The sequence below is a fragment of the Pseudorca crassidens genome, chromosome 19 (genome assembly GCF_039906515.1).
Source record: "Pseudorca crassidens isolate mPseCra1 chromosome 19, mPseCra1.hap1, whole genome shotgun sequence".
Classification (NCBI taxonomy): Eukaryota; Metazoa; Chordata; class Mammalia; order Artiodactyla; family Delphinidae; genus Pseudorca; species Pseudorca crassidens.
Genome location: NC_090314.1, coordinates 44,046,242 through 44,070,307, shown reverse-complemented (window position 1 = coordinate 44,070,307; position 24,066 = coordinate 44,046,242). Strand labels below are relative to the sequence as shown.

Here is a 24,066-nt window from a genome sequence, read left to right as displayed (position 1 = left end):
TGAGGGGCATGGAGGGGGTCACCAGCAACTCACATGGTGCCCCAGCTTCCTTAGCTCTCCTCTCAGTTGCTGGGGTCCCCATCCACCCTGGCCACCTCCGTCTGTTGTTGCCAGAGTCCGTCCTCTGCCCGCCTTCCATATCCCATCAATCACCTGGTCCTCCTGTTTTACCACCTAAGCATTTCCTCCCCTTGGCCACTCTTCTCCACCCCTTCAGAGGCTGCCCAGGGTCAGCCGGTCACCGATGGCCTGGGGTACTCCCTTCCTAGCCTCTGCTCCCGCCCCCTGCAATTCTAATCTGAACACCTCACTCACTAGCTTCAAATCCTTCACTGCCATTGCCCTCAGGATCAAGTCCAGCTCCTGAATTGGCCTTGACCAGCCCGTCCCAGCCTCTACAGCTTCACCTGTTCTGCCTTTTCCACCGAAACCCAAAATGGTTAAAACACAGAGCTGGGGATAGTTTCTGACAACCAGGAGCTTTTTATTACCTCTGCATTCCACCTGGCTAACTCTTCCCCTTAGAGATTTAGCTGGGAGAGAGCACCTGTTCCGGGAAGCCGTCCAAGCCCTGCTTCAGGCCTGGTTAAATGCCTCTGCCCTGTGCTCCCATAGGCAAAGCCCACGTCAGCCCTCGATGACCAGACTCCAGCAGTGGTTCTCAACTGGAGGCGATTTTTCCCCCCAGGGGACATTGGGCAACGTCTGCAGATATATTTGGTTGTCACAGCTTGAGGGAAGGTGCGACTAGTGGATAGAAGCCAGGGTTGCTGCTAAACACCTACTGTGTGCAGGACGGCCCGTCTCAGCAAATAATTCATAGCCCAGAATGTCACTTGTGCCGTAGATAAGAAACTCTGCTCTACAGTGAACTATGAACCATCCAGCGCAACCTCGAGCCCCAGCAGCAAAGTTACTATCCCAAGGGGGGCGCTTCGTAAGTGTGGGCGTCACTGCTTTAGTCGTCACAGGGAGGGGCACCCTCTTGGCATTTGGCGGGTAGGGACTAAGAATGCCAATGTCCCCCCACAATAAAGAATTGTCACACACTCCTTTAGAATGTCCCACTGACATTTACATAGTGAACAGCCTCTTTATAATTACCTGACCCTGTTTTACATATAAAACATTAAGCGTTTAGTTTGGGACTTTTTTTTTTTTTGGCATGGTTTTATTATTCATTCTTGGTTTTTATCCACCCATACTCTTTAATTTTCCTGGGCTCCTTGTACAGAATAGCTTCCGACCTTCTTACTTCTTTTAAATCCAAATGTTCATTAAAAAAAGAGAAGCAAGTATAAGACTGTGTCCTATCCGCCCAGTGATTGGGCCCAAGCATTGACACGTGGAAATTCACAGTACTTTCCCTGAATTTCTCCTTTACAATATAGTGTGCCAGCGTGGTGACTTTTTAAAGCATGTGTTTGGTATGTTATGTTAAATTATGTCAGGTTCATAAAGAAACCTGTTAGAAAGTGTTAGAAAGTATTTGCTAGAGGAAGAGAGCCTCGGTCCTCAGCACCCTCTCCAGCCTGGGCCAGACAGTGACATAAGTGAGGATCTGGCGCCACCTGATGGCTGAAGTATAAATGGCAGGTGGACCCCCGTGGAAGGAACTCTTCCCGCCCAGGAATCTCTTCTCGCCCAGGCGCCCCGCTAACCCTCCCCAAACGCAGCCTCCACTGCCACCTCCCCAGACGTCCCCGCCCCCAAGATCTCAGTGCCTGATGCTTCTTCAAGGGCTTCAGGGATCCAGGAAAGAGCCCTGGCTGAGAGGTAGGAGCCCTTAGTACTGTTCCCCGATCTGCCACTAACTTGCTGTGTGACCATGGGCAAGGGCACTGCCCTCTCTGGGCCTTGATGTGTAGTGGCGGGGAAGGGGGGGGAACTGGCTTCTGAGGACCCTCAAGGCCTGTCACACTCCATCCTCTCAACCAGGAGCATCCAAGTGCCCTGTCACCTGTCTGTCCTCTGTGCCTCCTGCCCACAGAAGTGAGCTTAGGGGTGGACAGGGGAGGGCAGGACAATTCTTCCTGGAGGCAGAGGGACAAGAGGGCGGGCCTCCCAAGTTTCCATCCCAATCCTGAGCTCTTCTTAGTTTGCAATAAGCCCCTGACCCAGATCCCCATGCCAACTGCCACTCCTGCTGTGAAGGTCATCTGTGGTCACTCCAAAAATAGAACTCTGCCACTAAGTGACCCCCCAGACTCAACCTCTGGCTTCCCAAGGGCTAGGGACTCTGAGGGCCGAGGTGGCTTTCTCCCTCGGAACGGGGACTCCCTGAAGGCGCAGGCAGGCTCTCCCTTTCTCCCCTCCCCCCACTCCACACTGGGGTCCCTAACGGGCTGTGAAAGCCCCTAGACCAAGGGCTTTCTAAGGGCAGGCCCATCTCCTTCCACACGGTCTCCAAAGATCCCAGCACAGCAAGGCAGGCTCTGAAGGCGGCTTGGCCCCCCCAGCGCCCACAGCTAACCCCCAGCCCCTGCCCAGACACCGAGAGAAGGCGGCGAGGCAGCGAGGCTCTGAGGCACGTGTAGAATAAATATAACTTTATTCTTTATCCAGTAGATCTCAGTGGAAAGTCCAACAGTAACAGGTGCACCAGCGGGCTCTGGGGGGATGAGACCCCAACCCCGGGGCAAGGAGGGCAGGGCAGAGCCAGCTCCCCAAACCCAGGGGTGCAGGGGTGACGGGAGGGGGCCCCCTGTAGGCCCGTCCTGCGGGGCAAGGAGGGGGCACGGGGGTGGGGTGGGGCAGGCCAGGGAAATGGAGGAACTCGGGCCACAAGTGTCTGCCGGCCCGTCTGTCCACTGTGTGTGTGTGTGTGTGTGTGTGTGTGTGTGTGTGTGTGTGTGTGTGTATCTGGGGGCCCTGTGGGCGGTGCTGGTGGCTGTGAGGCTGGGGGGCAGGGGCAGCTCGGATCCCCTGGCCAGCCCCTTCACGGGGCTCGGGGGTGGGGTGGCTGGAGGGCTTCAATGATGTGGGCTCTGATGGGGAGGCAGCTGTGCCAAGGACACGAGGCTGAGAAACACACGCCTTTATGTTCTGAGGCCCCCTTGCTTTGCCCCTGCCCCATCTCTTGGGGGAGCCCCCTCCTTCCAGGGGTTGCCGGGAAACTGTCCACGCCCAGTGGTTAGGCAGAGGGAGAGGGGAGGGCAGGCCTCGGAAAGTTAGTACTTCACAGTTTTAAAGAGAAAACTGAAGAGGAAAAGGCTGGGGAGGAGGGCTTGGGGGCACAGGGACTTAGGGAGAGAGGGGGCCCCTTCTGAGCCACTCCCCTCCCCCAGGACCCACCCCCCTCCAGCTCTGAATCCAGCTCCCCCCAATACACCGCACAGATTCCTTCAGTATAAATGTGCTTAAAATGAAAATTCTTATTAAAAAAATCAAAACCAAAAAAAAAAAAAATTAAAATAAAAACAAAACCAGCAAGAATTAATACCTGGGGGTTGGTACGGCAGGGTATGTACAGGGGGAGTCCCCCACCCCGGCCCACCCCCTCTGTCACCAACCGAGGCAGGGGGGCTCCCCAACGGGGGGGCAATGGCTTGTGAGTTCTGAGGATGGGGGAGCCAGGTCCTGGCATTTGCTGGTGATGAAGATGTGGAGAGGTGGGCAGAGGGGTGTCTTGATGAACACGAGGCCCCCGGGCCCCATCCTGAGGCCCGGGACCAGGGGTCCTCACTCAGTCCTTGCCCCCGATGTCAGCCCTGACATCTGCAGGAGCGGGCAGTCCATCGCAGGCCCGGGCCTCTGTCCGAAGAGTCGCCACCGCCTCCCTCCGGTCCCCCAGGGAAGGGAGGACAGGTGGGGGGCAGGGCTGGCAGGGGTCGCATGGTTGGTAGAAAGGCAGAGAAAAGCCAGGGCACGGGGCAAGGGCTGTGTCCACGGGCAGTCACGGGGAGTGCGTGGTCGGGCTGCTTCTGTTTGAGCTGGGGCTGAGGCTGGGGCTGCAGCTGCCGGGCGGGGGAGCCAGGCCACCCCCATCCCGCCCTCCGCCCCCCGCTTGTCCGCTCAGAGTGTCCAGGCCCTCTGAGTTCTCCAACATTTCCTGGATGAGAGGTGGCATGGAGCCCGGGATCTCCATCTTCAGCGTGATGACCCGCTCAGCCCCTGCAGGAAAGGAGGGACAGAGGTCAGCATGCCCGCCCTGCTCCTCCAGCCCCACAAGCAATTGTGGCTCCAGGAGGGAGGGTGGAGGGGGTGGGAGGGTCAGTACTACCCATATCAGCTTCCACCGTGCACTGAACTCGGGGCTCAGCTCTTTGACATAAGGCAGCCCTCCTAAGCCCCCACGGCTGAGGGGCAGCAGGGCAAAGTGGTCCCAAACTCGGGCTCTGGGGTCAGACTGCCTGGGCTTGACACTGGGCCCTTCCTATGCGCTGTGTGCTGTGGACTCTCCTACTGACATCTCGAAACAACTCTGTAAACACCATCATTATCCCCACTCCTCAGATGGGAAACTGAGGCTCCGAGCTGCTGTCTGACCTGCTCAAGGACACACACCCACACAGTCTGGCTCCAGAGCCCTTAACCACCACGCAAAGATGACACTGCCACCTTGGGCCTCACAGGCAGGGGTCACCCACCTAGGCAAGGTGGGGTCCGGTGAGTGGGGCATCACATGGGCACAAAGACATGGGATATCAGCTCAGATGCAGGAGGCCTGACCCTGGACGTGGACGGTGGGTCCTGGGCCAGGTGTTGGGGCCCAGCCCCAGCAGACACATGGGGCATCTCCAGGTGTGGGAGCCTCACCCTTAGCACTGATGCTTCGCAGGTCTGTGATCTTCATCAGCATCTTGGGGAACATGTGTGGGCGGCTGGGCCTCCGTTTCCGCACATAGACCTTCAGTGCCTCAAGCAGCGGCTCCTGAAGCATGTCCACCCTGTCTGGCTGCTCCAGGTCCTGCCGGTCTGAGGAAGCAGAAATGCCGGCTGAGTAGCTGCCCTAGCCCAGCGAGGATCACAGCTGCACTTCCAGCCTTGACCACCAGGGGGCACGCCTGCCCAGACCACGGGCTGAGCTTCTCTGCTGGGGGGCGGGGGGAGGGCGGGGGCGGTCCCCACACAGAAAGGCCCTGAGAGGCTCTCAGATGTGAGCAAAGAGGGGCTGGGGACAGGGGTTGTCCAAAGGTCCCCCTGAGAGCCAAGTTCATGGAGGTGGGATCCCTGAACACAGGCAGTGCCACCTTAAGTAGAGACAGGTCTCCCACTCCTGCCCATTATTCTAGACACCAGCCTGATAAGGTAGAACTCATAATAATAAAATAATGACAGCAGCCAACATTCACTGGGTCTTACTCTGGGCACACTGTGCCTTATTTATTATCTCCTAATCCTCCCATCAACTTTATGAAGGGAAGACCATTACTGCCCCCATTTTACAGAAACAGAGGCTCAGAGAAGTTCAGCAACCTGTTGAAGGTCACACGTTTGGCCAGGACTTGAACCTGGGTGGTCTGACCTTCAGGTCCTCACTCCTAAGCCCCCTACAAGGAGCACTGCCTGGAAACGGAACCAGAATCCAGGTCTCCATCACGACTCCCTTGCCGTGTGGCCGCAGACCAGACCCTGCTCCTCTGGGACTCGGTTTCCCCCTCTAACAGGGGTCTGACAAGGGTCTGACAGGTCCCTTTCTGATCTAATGATCCCTGAGCTTCTCCCCAGGAGAGGCTCTGGGGGTCACACCACCACCCTGGGCCTGGCCCCCAGACCCAGGCGCCCTGCCCACCTCCACAGATGAGGCAGATGGCACTGAGCAGCCCGGTCTCAGCATCGTCCATCTCCAGGGGCAGCAGCTGGTTGGCGAAGGCGAAGACCAGGTCCGTGAGAGGCCCGAAGCCGGCATTGTGCATCTGGGTCCGGTTCAGGGTCAGCCCATCCGAGAAGGTCATTGTGTCCTGCTCGGGCGTGTACCGCGTGCAGATCCGCAGGATCTGGGTGCAGAGGGTTCTCGGGTTCAGGAACTCACATCCCCCAGCGCTTCTAGCACCAGCAACCCCCGAGGACCACCTGGCAGGCAGCCAGACCAGTGCTGTCCCATAGAACCTGCTGCAATGCTGGACACGTTCTACGTCTGCACCGTGCAGTACAGTAGCCACCGGCCACGATGTGGCTGCTGGGCACTTGAAATGTGGCAAGTGCAACTGAAAAACTGAACTGAATTTATTTTTAATTAATTTAAATTTAAATAGCCACACATGACCAGTGGCCTCTATATTAGACAGCTGATCTAGCTCATCCCGCCTCCACGCAGAGAATTAAGAGGGAAACTAGAATTTCCAAGAAGGCAAAGACCGCAGTGGATTTATGCCTACAGTTCCCAGGACTGGGTACGCAACAAGAGCTCCGTAAATGTATACTGTCTTCAACTCTCTCAAACCCTGATCCTGCCTCTTGCATCCCACCTGCCACCCCACCCCTATCAGGAAGAGCAGCCTGGTCACGTCCCACCACAACATTCCACATCTCAACCACCTTAGAGGTGGTCCAGAAGGGACAGGTGGGCTGAGCCCATCAGGGAAGACAGGGAGGACAGTCCTCCCTCCAGCCCTGGATTTGACAATCCCATCCGCCCCCATCCTGCCTCCAGTCCAGCCCACCCTATGGCCCCAGCAGATGCCCTGCAGTCCCCTGAATCCAGCTGGTCCCACACCAGCAGCCGCTTCACATGCCCCTTCTACAAACTCCTAGATGCTACCTCCGCTGGGGCGTCCTCCCTAGGGTCCAGCAGTGTGGCTCTCTGTCCTTCAGGGAGGGGACAGCCCTCCCCCATCTCCAGCCAGCGCTTATCACAGTTTTGCAAGCTCTGTTTACATATCTGTTGCCTCCACCAATAGAAGATTTTCGAGAGGGGACAGTGGTGTGTTCACCTCTGCTCCTGACACCCAGTTCAAGGCCTGGCCACACAGGGTCCCAGGAGAATCTTTATTAGACTGAACAGATGGGAAGACAGGTGGCTGGAAGGAAGGTCCGATGGAAAGATGGACTGAGGGTGGATGCATGCGTGTATAGCTATACGGGTGACCCAGTGCACATCCGGGGGCTGAGTGGCTAAGTGGACACATGGGGGAGAGGAAGGGTGGCTATTTGGGTGGGTGGGTATTTGGACAGGTCGATTCCAGATGGATGTTTAGGGAGGTGGTTATTTGAGTGGCAGGACATCCTCCAAGGACACGGGGGTAGTGCCCAGGTGGGCAGGGTGCAGACCCTCACCAGGATGTCCAGGCAGGCAGCCTTGAGAAGGGTGATCTGGTCCGCAATGGTGAGGGTGGTGAAGCCGGGCAGCTGCTTGGCGAACTCCACAGTCTTAATGATGCACTTGGTGGAGAGTTCACTGAACTTGTCCCAGAGGTCAATGTCCAGAGAGACACGCTGTTCTGAGCTGTTGTTCTGGGAGGACGGGGGAGAGTGAGGGCCTTCCCCTCGTGGCACCCTTCTCAGCCTGGCTCCACCAGCCCCCGCAGACCTGCCCTCTAACTGCCTTCACTTCCTGAGAGCTCCTTGATGGGAGGCGGCGGGGAGGAAGGGGAGGCGGGGTGGGGGTGGAGGGGACGCGGCGGTGGCCCAGGCAGGGGTGCGGAGGGGCAGGCCTGGCAGAAGAAGGGGTGCCCCCGGGGGGCCGTACCGTAGTGTATTTGCCCAGCTGGCAGAGGGCGGGGAAGGTCTCCTGATGCGCTTTGCGCACCTTCTCGATGAGCTCCCCCACCTCCGGCGTCAGCGTGTAGCTCTCGGAGCACTCGGGCTTGGGCGCCTCCTTCTTCTTCTTGTTTCGGTCGTTCCTCACGGCTGTGGAGGGGCCAGGCCGCGCGGTTAGAGGGCAAGTGCGGCCGGCGGTTCGTCCCCAAGCCCGTCCATCCCCAGCCCGAGCTCCTCCCACCAGACCGAGAGCAGCCGGCTGCGCAGGAGGCCACCCGGCGGGGGCGCGCACATGAATGCGTACACACGCGAGCGCACAGGCAGGCGGGACGGCAACACACGGTGCCCCCCCCGCCCCCCGCCGCGCCCACCCGGGCCACACACCGAGGCCTGCCCCAGGGCCCCGTGACCACCGCACGCACGCCTGCTCTCCCACGCATCTACTGCAGCTCACACTCCGGGTGCGCACGCGCGGGGGTCCAGGGCTGAAGGCACGTGTGGCGAGTGTCCCACGTCTGGGCTCGGCCTCCCTGCCTCCCGCTCCCCCTGCCTCCAGGAAGGACCGGCTCCTGCTTCCACCATCCCCCAGCCCTCCGGGCAGCCGTCTCCCTGGGGTCCCGGGGATGGGCGGCCAGGCGAAGAGTAGGGCTCCCCAGCCTGAGAGTGGGGGGCCCGGGTGGGAGAATCTCTCGGCCCATTAGCCGGGGGAGCTGACAAATCACCGGGGGCGCTGAGCCGCACACACCACTCGGCTTTAAAGAAGCGATGGGGTCGTTACCAGCCGATTAGCCCAGACACACAATCACTCACAGGACCAGTGGCGGCGGCTGCTGACGCTGGAGGAAGAGAGGGTGGGGGTGGGGGGCCCAGGGAGGGGCAGCGGTGGGGGGGGGCAGGCATAATTTGGAGATCACTCATGTCGATTCTGCAAATTCAATAAAGTGCAAGGGAGAGAAGGGAGAGGGAGAGAGAGAGTGGGGGGATAATTTGGGAAGAGAAAATTGCAGCTGTGACAAGACGTTTATCATTCGGAAGCTTTAATTCTATTGAAATGGCAGCTGCTCAGCTCTGGGGCACAGAGCAGCCAGAGAGGAGAAGGAGGGAGGGAAAGGGGGAGTTGGTGGTGGAAGGGAGAGGGGGTCCCCACCCTGGCCCTTCTGTGATGAAAAGCTCTGGGAGCGGAAGGTGGCAGAAGCAGAGGGAGGAGGTGGTTCCGGGCCCTGCAGGGAAGGGTCCCAGGCCTGTGGGTCCCAAGTTGTCACCCGCTCTGCAGCGCACAGCAGCCACTTCCTGGGCTCCGGACAACGCAGCCCCTTCCTCCTGAGGCAGGAGGTGGCCGGGTGCTGCAGGATCCCTCTGCTCCTGTCTGGGGCTGCTCGTGTCCCCCCCTCGTCCCCTCCCAGCTTCCTTCTTCCACTGCCCTGCCCACAAAGGGCTAGAGGGTCCTGCAGCCCCCTCCCCCACCCCATCCCCCATGGCTCAGGCACCATGGCAACGGCCACGCAGACAAGGAGGCGTCTGTCAGCGTCATTTATCTCTGACATCATCAATCACCGGTCACCACGGCAACACCCATGATTTCAACACAAGAGGGTCTCCCTGTCCAGCCCTCCCTCTCTCCCTCCATCGGGCCTCAGCTGAGCCCAAACTGGAAGTCCCCGTTCCTCTGGGATCGGGGAAGTCTCAATCCTCTCTTCCAACTCCCGGTCCCAGGTTCCACCAGACAAAGGCTCTAAGATCCCTATGCCTGCAGCACCTCCCCGGCCCCCCCTACACACACACAAGAAATACCCAGCAGCACCCCTGTCCTGAGATGCACAATCCAGAGGGACTCGGGGAGGCCTCTGAGCCCCACCCCAAAGCCAAGCAGGGCCGGCAAGCAAGGCAGCGGGCGCAGACACACGCATGCACGTGAGCGAGCACACGCAGCCCGCCTCACACGAACAGGAAGGGCTGTCCGCACAGGGACACACAACTCGTGAGACAGGTCCCTGAAGCTACAGGTGAACCGTCTTCAACCACAAGCCTGCACACCACGTCACGAGCACGGCCGTTCACATCCACACACACATCCCCAAGCCCCTGATCACCCAGCTTTAGGGGCCAGGCACTCGTGCCCTGCCCAACGCACGGCCCCGCCCTGCCCACGGCACTCACACTCCTTGGACATGCCCACTTCGAAGCACTTCTGCAGCCGGCAGTACTGGCAGCGGTTCCGGGTCACCTTGTTGATGATGCAGTTCTTGTCCCGATGACACGTGTACACCATGTTCTTCTGGATGCTGCGGCGGAAGAAGCCCTGGGTATGGAGGGCAGGGAGTCAGGTCAGCCACACCCACAGTAGGAAGAGCGCTGGCCCGTGGCCTCAGCCGTGGGAGCAGAGGGCCAGGTGGCTGCTGCCCCCAAGGGCTTCGGACATCAACTACCTGAGTAGACCAGATAAGGCAGAGGGAAGGGTCCACCTACAAGGATACCCCGAGAAGAATCCCAGTACCTGCTGCCTCAACACTGCAGGTGGGCAGAGGGCTTCCCCCAACCCACACGCATAGACCCAGCTTCCTCTCTCCTGGGGAAAAGGACCTCGGGCTGCTGGTGAGTCAAGTAAAGAGGCAGATGGGGCTAGAGGAGAGAGAGGCAGAGCTCTGGAACCCACAGCCCTGGGCTCAGAGCACAAGAAGAGAAGGCAAGCAGGAGGGGCCACACAGACACACACACAGGCTGGCCAGACAGGTGGAGAGCGCGCTCGGGAGCAGGGCAGCAAAACACACATTCGCTAACCAGGCAGATGCGCACAGACTGATCACAGGTAGACCAGGCTGGTCAGGGGCTGCCCACACGGGCTAACAGAGAGACCGACAGACAGGCTACGGCAGACCAAGAACAACCAGACAGGACAGGCAGACACAGAGTCCAAGGCCTGGTGCTTTGCGCTTATCTCTGCCCCACACTGAGGGGCAGCCCAGGGCCCCAAGCCTCAAAGCTGTGCAGCTTCGGAACCCCAATCTCTGGGGAAGAAACGGGTACAGAGGCTCAAGCCCTGGGGAGAGGAGGAGGAGAGGCCATGCCCACAGCTGCTGGGAAGGTGGCAGCCACATCTGCACCCTGGAGCCAAACATGGGCACGTGGAAATCCAGCCAGACTCTGGGAAGCCCACAGCCTGGGCACCTGAAGGAGAGGCCAAGGCAAGGCGCCTGCTCCTAACGGCCTCCTGCCAGGCTGCCATGGCGAGGTTCAGGCAGGGCCACAGAGGGCAGGCCTCCTGGGTCCCCAGCCAAGAGCCAGTCGGCAGCTAGCTCACCATGGCAACCCGGGCATCGGTAGCAGAGCGGGTGTACACCCTGCCAGCTGGAGGATGGAGATGATGGGGAAAAGAGCTGAGGCAGGAGGGGGACCTCTGGTTTGGGGGACCCCTGCTCATCTACGGGGAAGGAGGTTCTGCTGAAGGCTTCCCCTCCTCCAAGGCTGCTGCCACCTCCCGCACAGAAGTAAAAGCAGCAGCTTCAGGGACACCCACTACCACCACCACCACCACCACCACCGGCACAGTCCCAGCCCTCGGCAGTGGGAACATCCCATTTATCTAATCAGGGATGTCCTTCCCAATGACCCCCTCAACTCACCTTGCAGCCCTCACAAGCGCTGACCCCATAGTGGTAGCCTGAGGATTTGTCTTGACAGACAAAGCAAGGCTTGTAGATGCGGGGGAGAGGGGGTGGCGAGGGGGGGCTGGGCACTATCTCTTCGGAACTGCTGCTCTGGGTCTCAATGGCTAGAGAGACAAGAGGAGAAGGGCGGTTAGAGACCCAGGTCACCATCCTTAATACAGTGCCCACCCTGCCTCCTGATCTCTCCCAGGAGCCTCTCCCAGCCACCCCACTGCTGCCAGGAGTCAAACTCTGGGGCAGGGACACGGTCTCAGGAAACCTGGGACTTCCCAGCCCGACTGGGGAAATGGGGCTGCCGATGAAGCTCCAGCACCCCCTCAGTCCTGCCTGCTTCCGCAGGACCCCACCTTCAAAACCAGAAGGAGCAGATAATAAACCATCAGATTTGTACACGGATGTGGCAGTACTTGGCACTTGGGCGTGGGTGTCAGCCTGGCTCCACAGCCCTGGACTCTGGGCAGCCCCGCCCCATCTCCCCTATGTTAGGAAGGAGTTAAGGCCTGATGAGGAGGGAGGGAAGAGGACACAAGCTGGGGACAGAGGAAACTGGGGTCAACAGGATATTCAAAGCCGGCCACTCCCCCACCCCCTCTGCTTCCGCTCCCCCCTCCACCCCCTCTGCCAGCAGCCACAGCCCCTCCTCCACCCAAACAATCCCCTGGCCAGGGACCCAAGGCAGGGTGTGCACAGTCACAAATGCTGGGGCACAGCAGGTGGGGACTCCCTGAGATAAGCAGGGGGACCCCCTGGAGACAGGAAGAAGAGTCCCTGTGGGCCCCGGAAGCCCATTGCTCTGGGTGCCCCCTGTCTGGGGGGAAAAGCATGACAAAGGGGGTCTGTTCCCATCAATGCTCTGTCTGTCTGGCCTCCATACGATACTATGTCCTGTGTCCCGGTTACTATTCCCCTCCCCTCCTGTTATTCAGCTCTAAGAGGGCAGCCAGGCGGGTGACCTAGCCAGCAAGGGCAGCTCCCCCTACAAATCCTCCCCAGTGCCTGGCCCCATGCCCATCACCCCAGGCAGAACAGGGGGGGCTGTCTGTGCCCGAAGCCAGGACAGCTGGGGGTGTACTGTCCTGGATGAGAACTGTGACCCAGTCAACCCCAGATTCCCAAGGGGCCACCCAGCACCCTCCTGAAGCTTTGCTAAGTCCACGTGCCCAGGGCCAAGGAGGGGCAAGGATGCCTCCCTGAGGAGATAGATCCCTGCTTCCTCCCACACCCCAGAATCCCATCTAGTCTCACCCCAAACTCCAGCACACGAGGTTCTGGAATTCAAAGGGGCCCACAGTTCCTGCCCGAGCACCTCATGGCTCATGTGGCCCCGAAGCCCAGGCACGGAGAAAAGCAGCACGTGGATGGGGGCGGGGAGCGGTGGGGGGCTGGCTAGCTGCATGCTACCACCCTCCCCCTTTACCTGCAAACACAACTAGGGACTGCCAGGCGGTTGCTGACAGGGAGCCAGGCCAACAACCTTGGCAGGCCTTCCCTGGCTCTTAGCTGGGCCTGGGCACCACTTCCCTGGTCAGCCCGGCCGACCAGCACTGCTGTGGCCCCACGTCCCTGCCCCTGCCCAGAGGGCGGCCTGCAGCAAAGGATCAGTGACTGCCGACACCAGCCCCGCACCCAGCCGGACTCATCGCTGACCTCCCCCACCCTCTGCTCCTCACCCCAAATCGAACCGTCCTGGCCTGGTTTTCCCCACCTCACTCTCCCAGAGGCCAGACAAGCAAATCAGACAGGCGAGAGGCCTGAGAACAGCTGCTGGGGGGGGGGGGGGGCGGGGTTGGGGGGCCTGGGTGAGGCCAGGAGGCAGAGGGGTGAGCGACAAAGGAGCCCTTTGTTGTGCTAACTTTTTCCAAGATGTAAAAGGAGTCACAATAGACAATCCAGACTGGTGGGGGGTGGGGGTGGGGTGTCAAGGACAAGGGGGTGTGGGGAGGATCATGGCCTAGAATCCCAGTCAGAGTTCTGACCAGAGAGGAAGGAGGCTCTGACCTCCCTCCCCTCCCTCTCTCCCTCCCCTCCCTCTCTCCCTCCCCATCCAGTCTTTGCCCTGGACCCACCTCCCCCAAGGCCCGACCTCTAAAATGGACCAGAGGAGAGGGGGAGAAAGGACAGAGAGAGCTTTGGGGTATGGAGTGGGGTTAAGGGGAGGGGGCCGTGGGGAGACACAGGGGGTACCCAGATGAGGGACAGGCAGCTTAAGACCAGGGACTGACTGGGGAGGCAAAGGTCTGTAGAAATTTGGAGCTGAGGCAAAGTCCAGAGGCTGTTTATGAAACTGGAAGAATGTGCTTTTTAAATTGCACTTTTTGGCAGGACGGGGGAGATGACCGAAGGTGAGGGTACACAGTTTGGGCTCATTGAGGCCTCCCTGCGGCCCACCCCACAGCAGCTGGCTGCCTCTGAGGCTATCACACTGGTCTGCACGCCCCACGCCCAGCACATCCCCACCTGTCACCCAGGTAACAGCTCTGAGGTTTCCCACTGTGCCCTTTGCACCCAGAGCCCCGGCTCAGTCCCCACCTCCCGGGCCACCAGCCAGCAGCCAAGGGGAGCAGGGGCACTCTAGGACGCTCCCAGCCTCTGCAAGAGTCAGGACGCAGCCTTAACTCTGCACACCCAGCGGGGGAAGGACTGCCACGGCCTGGCCCCTTTCCGCTCACCTCCCTCCCCAGAGGCCCCAGCCCACAAATCTCTCCTCTTCCTGCAGAAGGACGAGGCGGGAGAAGCACCACACCTTCTCAGCTCAAAAGTTCCAGCGCCCAGCGAACGGATGGCACCGGCCCAGGGAGCCAGGCGTCCCCTCCCGCCCGCGCTGCCAGGCTGCCCCTCCCCCGCCCCCGCTCGGCTCCTGGTGGGCAGAACGCTCCGGAGTCCCCGCGCCCCAGAGCCGCTCGCAGGCCCGCACAAGGGGCCGGTTTCCTGGAGGAGATCTGCAGGAAATCAGCCGGGCCCCCGGCCAGCGGCTCCCCTCCCAATCCTGCTGGCGCCCGCTCCTCCGCAGCTCCGCTGGCAGCCCGCGGGGAGGGGCGGGGAGGGGGCGCACGGCGCTGGGCCTCGCCCTTCCTCCACCCCAGAGGAGGGTGGGGGTGACTCTGGGTGTAGCGCGGCGGCGGCGGCGGCGGCGGAAGAAGGCCCCTACCCAGCGGCCGCCGATAAGCATCTCCCCCCCTCCCCCCACTACGGGCATCCACGTGCTTCACATTCTTGGACGTCTGGGAGCGGGCGGAGGCGTGAGCCGCGAGATTGGTGGCGGACAGATGGAGAGCCACATCCTTTGTACCCCTTGTCCTCTGGCGCCCCAAAACGGGGATTCTGGGGGAGGGAGGCAAGGTCCCAGGGGCCCTGCAGGATCGCGAAGGTCTTCTCCCCAAGCCCACGTGCAGTCTCTTCCCACCTTTGGTGGAGGTGGCAGCAGAGAGTGGAGAACTCGGTGTGAGGGGGCAGGAGGGCTCCTGTCACCAGAGGACCTACACACACCCAGGGGTTCGGTCATGAGCCCGTGTACTGTAGACACACTCAAGTCACCACCCCCAGCTTCCAGGCCCTCCCAGCCTGTACCGCACCACAACCCTCCCAGCCACTTTCCCGGCCCACTAAGCTTTGGGGGCAGAACCCACTGCCACAGACCCGACACTCCCGCCACGGGAACAGGAGAGCCGGGGCCTCTGGCTCCACGCTGCCCCACACACGGTGCGGGGGAACAGGCCTCCACTTCCCCCATTGCCCGAGGGCCTCCAGGCTTCCCCCTACCTCGCCTGGCCAGTTTGGGGCCAGAAAGAGCTGAGCTGCCCCCAAGGGCTGGAGCCCAAGGCCTCGGATCCCATCTCCTCCCCAGTCCTCTGGCAAAAGTGGCCAAGGCTGTGGAGGGAGTGCCCATGGCAGCCATGCCCCAAGTATCCCACTTAGCAGGGAACACCTTCCTCCAGTTCTGGAAGGATGGGAAGAAGGGTCCCAGTGTGTGTCACACCTCTCGCCTGTCTGTTTTTTTTTTTTCCCTAAAGTGCACCCACGCGCACCCCGCCCTCCCTCCCACGGTCTGCAGCCTGCAGCCTCCCAGGCAATCTGCCCCAGAGGCAAAGGTCAGGGGGCGGGACAATAAAGGCTGGGGGTGAGGTGGCTCTGAAAGGGGCAGGGATGGGCGTCTCTGCACCTCAGGTCTCTCTTCCCAGAGCAAAGGCATTGCGGGTTGCCCTTCAACCTACTGCAATCTGCCAGGCCCCCAGAGACCCACTCTACCCCTCCTCCCTGGCAGGCAAGGGAGAGGCAGCCAGGCCGGGAGGGTGGGAGAAGCCCCCCAGGGAAGAGTTGAGCCCAGAGCAGGGGAGAGGACAGAACCGGAGCCAAGTAACAATAACGCCTAAGCACCGCTCTCCCCCACCAGGTACACTAACTCACAGCTGGGTATAAACATGCCCAGGTGTGCACCCCAGGCACTCACAGCTCCCGCCAGTGTACAGGGCCTCTCCCTTCCAGGGAAGCCTGAACCCAGCCAGAGGACGGCGAGGAGAGGAGGTGCCAGGACTCCAGGGTTCTCATCAGCAGCGGCCCTCTTAAGAAGGGACAGCCCAGTGCCTGCCTCATCCCCAGGTGAAAACACGGTAACAAAAGGACACGGCTGAGCTGGGAGGGGATGCAGCCCTCATTTCCAGAGTAGCCCCAGACCCACAAAAAAATCAAACTCATCCTCCAGAGAACAAACCGTATTAGGATCATGGGGAGGGGGATTCTTCCCACCAGAGTAGCTTCTCCCCTCCTTTCCTGGCATAGAAGCCTGTGCCAGCCAAGTGTCTAGGGCCAGGACAACCCTCAGATGGACAGGTGCCCTTCCCCAAGGTGTAAGGGTCGGTTAGGCTGGCCGACGGGTATCTGACGGAGTTGCCCCTTCCTGCCACACCCCACTGCCAACACCAAAGAAATGGAGCGCTCCCCTGACATTCAAGAGCTGGGGGCAGCAGCTGTCGCCCGGGACAGGCTCTCCCCAAAGCTTTGGCAGGGGTGGGATCTGGGGAGGAGGCCCCTCCTCCTAGAAGCAGACAAGCCCACAGATAGGACCTTTACCCCACCCTTCAGGGTGGGAGAAAGGACCACTCAGCTGTGAAGCTATCGGATCGCAAGCAAGAAGAATATAAACTGGGGGCAAGGGGCTTCACTTCCCCTGCAAAAAGTGGAAGGAGAGATGAACAAACGTTTCCTGAAAGGAGGAACCCCCAAAGTTCCTCAGTCCAAATACAACAGAAATAGCGCCCAGGGTTACTCGGGGGAGTCCAATTGTCCAACAAGGGCACCCTACTTTCAGCAAGAGAAACAAGGGAAAGTGGAGGGTAGGGTAGAGACAAGACCCTCACTACGCCCCCAGGCCTGCATCTCCTGGTGGAGCGGAAGCCCTACAGCCCACCCTCACCCCCCAGCTCCCACAATAGGAGGGATAGGCCGGTACCTACAGTGGTTTGAGCCATTCCAAAGCGGAGTCCGGAGCGGGGTGGAGTAGGGACCGGGGGCAGGGAGCCCCTTCTCCGGGAGCAAACAGGCCCGGTTCTGGTTATAAAAATCCACCACCAGGAAGGGATTGGGGGTGGGGGTGAGTCCCCCCACGTCCACACTCTCGTACATCTTCCCCGCGAAGACAAGAGGTCCGGGCGGATAAGTCCTGCGCGCCGCCTCCCTCACTCAGCCGGCGGCGCCATCCGAGAGCTGCTGGGGGCGAGGGGCACGTCCCCCCCGCCCCGACTGGAGACCCGGGCCGGGGGCCGCCCTCTGCCCTTAGTCCCGCGTCCAAGTCGGCCGGCCGCTCTGCGAGTCCCAGGTGAAAAGCAGGGAAGTTGTGTGTACTGGGGGCGGGGGGACTGGGGGGGGGGTCCTTCGGCTGACCCCGGGAACGCCCGGCCGAGGCCCCGGAACTCGGCGTCTTCACCTCGAGGGGGCTCCCGTCGCGAGTCTCATAGTGTCCGAGGCAGCGTCCCGCGGCTCCCCGAGTGCGCCTGCCGGGGGCGCGATCGGCGCGGGGCGGGGAGTCACCGAGCACTTCCTCCTCCCAGCCGGGGCTCCCGGGCTTCTCCGGGACGAGGATTCCGGGTGGGGTTGGGACCGCGCGGCTCCGCCTCCGCCTCCACCAGGCAAGGGGCGGCCGCCCTGCGCTCGGTCTCCGGCGGTGCGCGCCGCGGGCCCCCAGCCCCGGCCTACGCGCCCCCTCCCCTGCAGTCCCACCCCCTTTCCTCCGCCCCGTCCCGTCCAGGCACCGCCCCTGCCTTAACCCTTTCCCGGCGGGTCCGGCAGCAGCGGGCGCCAAACCGGGAACTGAGAGGGAGAGGCGGGCCATGGAAGGCAAGTGGCGGGGAGCCCGGGCAGGAGGAGGAGAGAAGAGGGGACGGAAGGGGTAAAAGGCTCGAGAGGAGGAGTGCACGGAGTACTGACGGAGGCTGGGGACCGGGAGAGGAGGGGGCTGCTCCAGGACGGAAGAGGGGCGGGCGTCTCCCCCGTCCCAGTTCCGGCTCCCAGCCTCCCCCGTGCTTTGGTCAGTCCCCGACCCCGCGATGCCAAGGCGAGGGAGGTGGTGGGCGGGAGGAGGGGGATGGTCCCGCTGTCCTCCCCCAACACACACCCCCACCCAGCCCGGGCCTCATTTGCCTAATGCAATGCGGCTGAACTCTCTCTGAACTCGCCTGGCGGCGCCTCACCTCCGGGTGACCCACCCACCGCTGCCCGTGACATCACCCGCTCGCCAGCCTGCCCGCGGGGCTCACCCGCCAGCCCCCTGCCCGGTCGGGCCGCTCCCCCGGAGACGCGGAGAGTGGCGGCAGGAGGCGAAGGTCTGGGGTGCGTGTGGCCAAGTGTTAGCGCCGTGCCGGGTGTCCCGGGTATGACATTGTGCAGCTCGGGCACCGCGTGGGAATGAGACACCCGGCTTGTGTCATTGTCTGTGACATCATGTGTGACTCCGGCCGCCCGCCCGCTGGAACCCGATGCGGCAGCTCGGGCGCTTTGACACAAACGCGTGCAGAGGGGGCTCTCCCCGCAATGCCCGGCGTGCTTCAGTCGAGCAAAGCCCCGCCCAGGGTGTCTCCCACAGGCGGAACCAGCATGGGCCCCCCACCGCACCGTCTAGCCCTGGAGAGAGAAAAGGAGGGGCTGGTGCCTTTCAGCTGACCACTTCCTCCCGGAAGCCCTCGGGATGCCGGTTTCACTGGAAGAAAGACCTGGGTTGGGTAGGTGCAGGAAGGCGCGGCGGGGGGGCGGGGGGGGCGGGGGGAGCGGGGGGAATGCCCCAGGAGAAGAGAGTATCTTATTGCTCCCTCTGACCCTGCAGCAGAGCTCCCTCATTTGATAGGAATTTACGTGCTTCCCGAGGATAGAACCGTCTAAAAGCCAGGTTCCTAACATATGTGGTCATTTAATCCTCACAGCAATTCGTAAGAGATAAGTGGTATTATTCCTATTTTACAAATAAAGAAACTAAGGTCTTAGCAAGGTTAGGTGGGTTGTCCAAGATCACACTGCTATTAAAGGGTAGAGTGAGTATTTGAACTTTCTGCCATCAAAGCCCATATTCCCACCATGCCAGGCCGATTCAAGGAAAACTATTTTCTGAGCACCTCCCAGGTGGATACCCTGGGGAGCCTGCCTTTGCAGACCTTATGGTGCAACAGCCATTTAGCAAATAATCACAAATATATATATTTATGTTTATTACTGCATATTATAAATAATTGCAAACTGAGATAATTGGTATTATGACACAAGTAAGCACATAAAGTATGCTTTGAAGAATTAATGTAGGCACCTAATTTAGGTTGGAAGGTCAAAGCAGAGACCTAAAGAAAGTAGAAGTTTAGAAGTTAGGTAAAGAGTAGGAAGGAGTGGAATCCCAGTAAAAGAGCCTGTGCAAGGGTCCTGGGGTTACAGACGTTGGTGAACTAACAGAGGACATAACATAAAATTCAAAAGAAAAAGGAGCAGAGGCCCAGGCTGGAGAGGTGGGCTGAGGCCAGACCAGGTGAGCTTGCTGGATTTTATCTCAAATGCAGGGAGAAACCACAAAAAGGTTCCAAGCAAAGGAGAGGCAAGATCTGATTTACAGTGTTATAAATCAGATTTAACCGTGTGAAGCTGTATGAAGAATGGATGGTAGGAGGGCAAGAGAGACCAGTTAGAACAGTCCAGGCAGCACACAATAGCAGCACAGCCCAAGAAACTGGCAGTGGTGATAGAGGAAAGTCATCAATGTGGCGGGGGGGGGGGGGTCGGATAGGGGGTAGTGTGGGAAAGGAGGTAGCAAAGAGGACTCTGGTGTGTGGCTTGTGCTACAGCAAAGTTTCCAAGAGTGCGAAGTACAAAAGTCTGCTGGGCAGGTGGACGGGTGGGTGTTGGGCTCCAGAGTGAGGTCTCACCTAAGTGAGGTCTGGGCTGCAGGTGGAAGGCTGGTTGCAAGCCTTGGCTGTCTATGAGATTGCTGGGGAGGAGGGCAGACTGCTTCCACAGCCCTTGGTATCTCCTCCCAAACGACGTAGATCCTGGGCACCAGTTATGTGCTAGGCCTTGTGTTCACAGCTTCAAGGTACTAACGGATCTGGGGCTGTCCCTGCCATCGAAGACCTGGTGATCAGTAAAAGATCTCCCAAATGATACAGCTCACTGCAGGTACCAGGTGGAGAGAGTCACTTCATGGTAGAGAGATGAGTGTTGTTAAGAGAAAAAATAAGGACCTGCGGGCCTTCAAAGGAGGGAGCGAGTGAGCAAGGAAGCGGGAACATCTGTGAAGGCTTCTGAGAAGAGGCGGTATTCGAGATATTCCTTGAAAGATGGATAGGATTTCCGGAGCTAGAGAAGTGGAGAAGTCGGGGTGAGATGCCTGTTCTGGGCAACAGCAAGGTCATGGGGCAAGTCAGAGCAGAACGCAGTGTCCTGGGGCAATGGGAGAAGAGGGAAAAAGGAAGGTTCTGGCCGCCTGGGGGGGGGGCAGCGGGGGACGTGCGGAGGACCGAGTGGCAGGCCTGGGGCCCCGTCCTCCTCTGCCGTGTCCCCCACAACTCCTCCAGGACTGTGTGCTTAGCAGGCCCTCAGCAGGTATGGGCAGAACTGAAGTGGCCTCCGCTTGTGCCAGGCAGGGGTCCCTCCAGTCCCCAACCCCATCTGGAGGGGATAACAAACAGGACGTCATGAGACCCGGGGCCAGACGGACATCAGGTCCCAGTACAGGGTAGCCATCCCCCAAGACAATGCCCGGCTCCACCCAACCCTCGTCATCACTGCTTTTGCAGGGTACTTGAAGCTCGCCCAGGCCCTCACCAGCAAGCAGGTCACCGTGGCCTCATAGCAACTTGCCCAGCAAGCAACGAATTAGGAGTCTTGCTTTAAAGAGGAGGAAACAGACTCAGACTCGAGAGAGGTTGAGTGATCTGCCCAAGGCTGCGCAGGAAGAGCTGTCCTTTAAGACTTCTGCCAAGGGGAACTTGGGCCGTGGGCTGAGGTTCCCAGCAGCTCAGAAGTCAAAATGGGGAGGGGAGGGCCTCTATTTCTGATCTAGTCGGGGCAGAGGGCCTCCAGTCTACCCTGGGAGGTCCAGCTCCATGGGTTGTGCCCCACCACTGAAAACGCAGAGAAGGAGGGCGTTGTAGGCACCGCCCCAAAGTGATTTGGAGAAGGGAAACACTTCCTCTTTCCACAGACACTACCCCTCAAAGGGTAGTCAGGGCCTGCACTGGCACATCCCCATGGGCACAGGGCCCTTGGCACGGGCAGACACAGTGTCTCAGGTCTTGGCCAGCCTAAGAGGACAGGCTTCCTTCCCTGAGTCCCCTCCCCCTGCCCATGCTGGGATCCTGCCCTGAGGGGGCCTGTGCACTATCAATGCTTGGAGATAAAAGGTGAGGGGGCCGCATTTTCATTCAAAACCCTGTCCAACAGTCTTTTGGCTGACTCTGCATTTTGGACCCTAGGGAGGGCACTGCTAGCAGTCCCCCCTCTCCCTGGGCTGTCCCTCCTATTGTCCAGGGAAAGAGTGGGCAGGAGCAGGGGGAGGGAGGATACAGACTGAAAAGGGGAGTGGCAGAGGAGAGGGAAAGGAGAAGGGCTCACACCCTCCAGTCTCTCCAGGCTCCCCCAGACCCCAGGGCCACACAGCAAATGTGTGGATGGAAAGGAAAAGTCTGGACCCAGTCTTTCGGGGCTCCCATCCCCAGCTCCTCTACAGATAGCTTCCAACCTCCCTGCCCCCACTCCACAAATGGAAACAAAATAAGAACGGTAGCTTTTACACTCTGTTCCTACAGTGTCTGTCTGGATGGAGATGGAGGGAGGGTGCCCGCTGAGCTCTGCAAACTCCCCGGGCTGCAGTGGGCTGATCTGGGGGCGAGGATGGGTGTGAACAGATTGTATCCGCAGCTTCCAGGACAGGATGGAGATCTGGCCCAGGCCTCTTATCGGTCTTTCCCTCCAGCCTTCAGGATCAAAAACAGAAAAGGGGGCGTGGCTAGGGGGGAGGCCGTCCCCTACGCCCCCTACTGGGTGAAAGCAGAAGGTCCTGAGGCAGAAGCGGGGCTTCAGCCATGGGAGAGGGGGTTTTACCATGGCCCTGAGCTCCCCACACCCAGGAGGGCTCCCCACAATACCCTCCCGCAGCTGCCTATCTGGATGGTAGAAAACAGCCCAGCTGTAAGGTCACTTAGCTCAGCCACTTAACCACCGGTGCTGTTTCCTCATGTGTAAATGGAGATAATGTCCCTCTCCCAGGATTGTCGGGATTAAGATTTGTAAAACAGAGATAAAGTCCCAGGCACACAGTAGGTGCTCCACAGATGTTAGCCTCCCGTTCTCTCCAGCCCCCACCCAGAAAGGGCCACGGTCCCTTTCCACTGTCGTAACACAGGGTACCACGGCAAGGAGACAGCATGATCACAGGCAAGGTGAAGACCAGAGTGCATTACAGCAAAGATCTCGCCTAATCTCAGCCCTCTGAGGGAGGTTCTGGTCAGATCCCTGGGTTACAGACGAGGACACGTGCTCAGAGAGGTTATCACACCTAGTAAGTGGCAAAGCCAGAACTCGCTACACAGCGTACTCCACCTCTCCTCCACCCACCCACCCCCCGCTCCCCGACCCCGTGGAATTCCCAGGGGAGCAACAAAAAAGGCAGGTTTGTTTCCTCTCCAGCCTAGACTAGTGATAAGAAATAAAGACCCTTCCCTCCCCAAACACACAACACAATCACAGACGCCTCCCCCTTACACCCTCTGTGCCCTAAGTCACCGCCCCCTCCAGCACACAAACTGACACCCCTCCCGGGCTCTGGGTCTGATTCTCCTCAGACGCACTCGGACCCTCTCACCCAATACACATAAGCCATCGACCCCCTCCCCAACACACACCCAACCTTGACCTCCCCACCCCTAAAACACACCCAACCCTGACCCTCCCCCCAAGGCACACTGAATCCCAACCCTCCACAGTAAGTACCAGTCCTCAGAGACCACGCCCCAGGGGCTCGTCTAGAGGGGGGATCCTGGCCTATCTCTGGAGCTTGCCACTCCGTCTCCCAGGGAGCCGACAGCAGAAAAGATACCCACCTGTCCCCAGTGACCTGGAGAACAGTTCTGTCCTTCCACAGGCCCCCGGGTCTTTGAAGGGTACACCCAAGGTCCAGCCTCCTCCTGACCTGGGGAGAGGAATGGGAGGTGGAGGGAGGACTACCAAACACCTGTGTTGGTGGGAAGTGGGAGGAGGGAGCCTCATGTGCCAGGTTGCCTACAGAAAGGGCGGCAGAGGACCAGAGCATGTAATCGCTCCTTACAGGAATGGGGGCCACAGATGTCCACCCCTCCTAGGAACTGCCTGACCCCCAGCACCAGCCCCCAGGTGGGGAGAGCGGGGAAGGCGAGGCTGCCTCCATGCCTGAGCTTTGATCTGTCACGCTTCGCTACCCAGCGCTGAGAGCCAGGGTCTCCAAGCCCCTCAGCCCTGCCCAAGAAGGAGGGAGATGCAGGGCTCCCTCAGGTTCCTGGCCACACCTCTGGTCCCAGAGAAGGGGAAGGTCAGGGAGAAGCTCAGAGGCTGGGGCCATGGGTAGGAAGAGAAGTTGTTGTTTACTAGGAAGGGACAGGGCAACCCACAGGCTCACAAAGGGAGGGGGCAGGAAGGGGCATTGCCTAACCCGAAATGTGGGCACCCCACCCTGGGGGATGAAGGTTAGCAGGATGGGAAGTGGGGTATCCGGAAACCCTCCCCACCCACCTCTAAGAAAGAGGAAGAAGCTTGCAACATTCAAAGAAGGGTAAAACATTTGCTTGTCCGGCACAAGACAGGGCAAGGTCAGGGGTCAGGCCCAGCCCCATCCAACCCTCCATGAGCCAGGCCCCAGGTGGACAGAGTGTCTGGGGCTCTGTTCCTATCACCTGGGGAAGAGCAAGCTGTCCACCGGCACCAGGCTGAGCACCCTCGATGTCGATGTCTCCCTCCCTGAAAACCCCACCCTGGCAGGAAGCAGACACTCCAGTCACTGGAGCTGGGATATGAATCCCAGTCCCCATGGACGCAGGCACTACCCCACACAGACACACCCGCTCCTTCCCCAGCAGCCCCGAACCCAGACACTGGCCTCCCCCATCACCTAGCATAGACTGAAGACCAGGCCAGAATCGGCGGGCGGGCTTCCAACTCCGACTCCCAGGTCAAAGTGCTGGCGGCTGCACACCCCCAAGGGAGGAAACAGAAGGTGGAGGTTTGAGTAGGCAGCAGCCGCCTGCCCCCTGCCCCAGGGCAC

At 60.1% G+C, this 24,066-nt stretch overlaps 1 protein-coding gene across 6 annotated transcripts in view; it reads right to left on the bottom strand.

Annotated features, from left to right (window-relative positions):
* Positions 1-2,534: 2,534 nt before the first annotated feature.
* The window catches only part of RARA (retinoic acid receptor alpha), a 43,647-nt gene continuing 22,115 nt past the window's right edge, over positions 2,535-24,066 (bottom strand). For 3 of the 6 annotated variants that reach the window (XM_067717246.1, XM_067717245.1, XM_067717248.1), the window contains exons 3-9: positions 11,262-11,410; positions 9,799-9,940; positions 7,631-7,791; positions 7,219-7,395; positions 5,735-5,939; positions 4,759-4,917; positions 2,535-4,113 (exon numbers count right to left, since the gene is read on the bottom strand). In XM_067717246.1, the coding sequence (XP_067573347.1) occupies positions 3,896-4,113; positions 4,759-4,917; positions 5,735-5,939; positions 7,219-7,395; positions 7,631-7,791; positions 9,799-9,940; positions 11,262-11,410 (1,211 nt within the window). In that variant the 3' untranslated portion in view covers positions 2,535-3,895. Of the gene's footprint in view, positions 4,114-4,758; positions 4,918-5,734; positions 5,940-7,218; positions 7,396-7,630; positions 7,792-9,798; positions 9,941-11,261; positions 11,411-16,752; positions 17,458-21,565; positions 21,749-22,873; positions 22,963-23,913; positions 23,990-24,066 lie in introns of those variants that run through there. The other 3 variants (XM_067717251.1, XM_067717249.1, XM_067717250.1) reach the window with 3 other exon arrangements.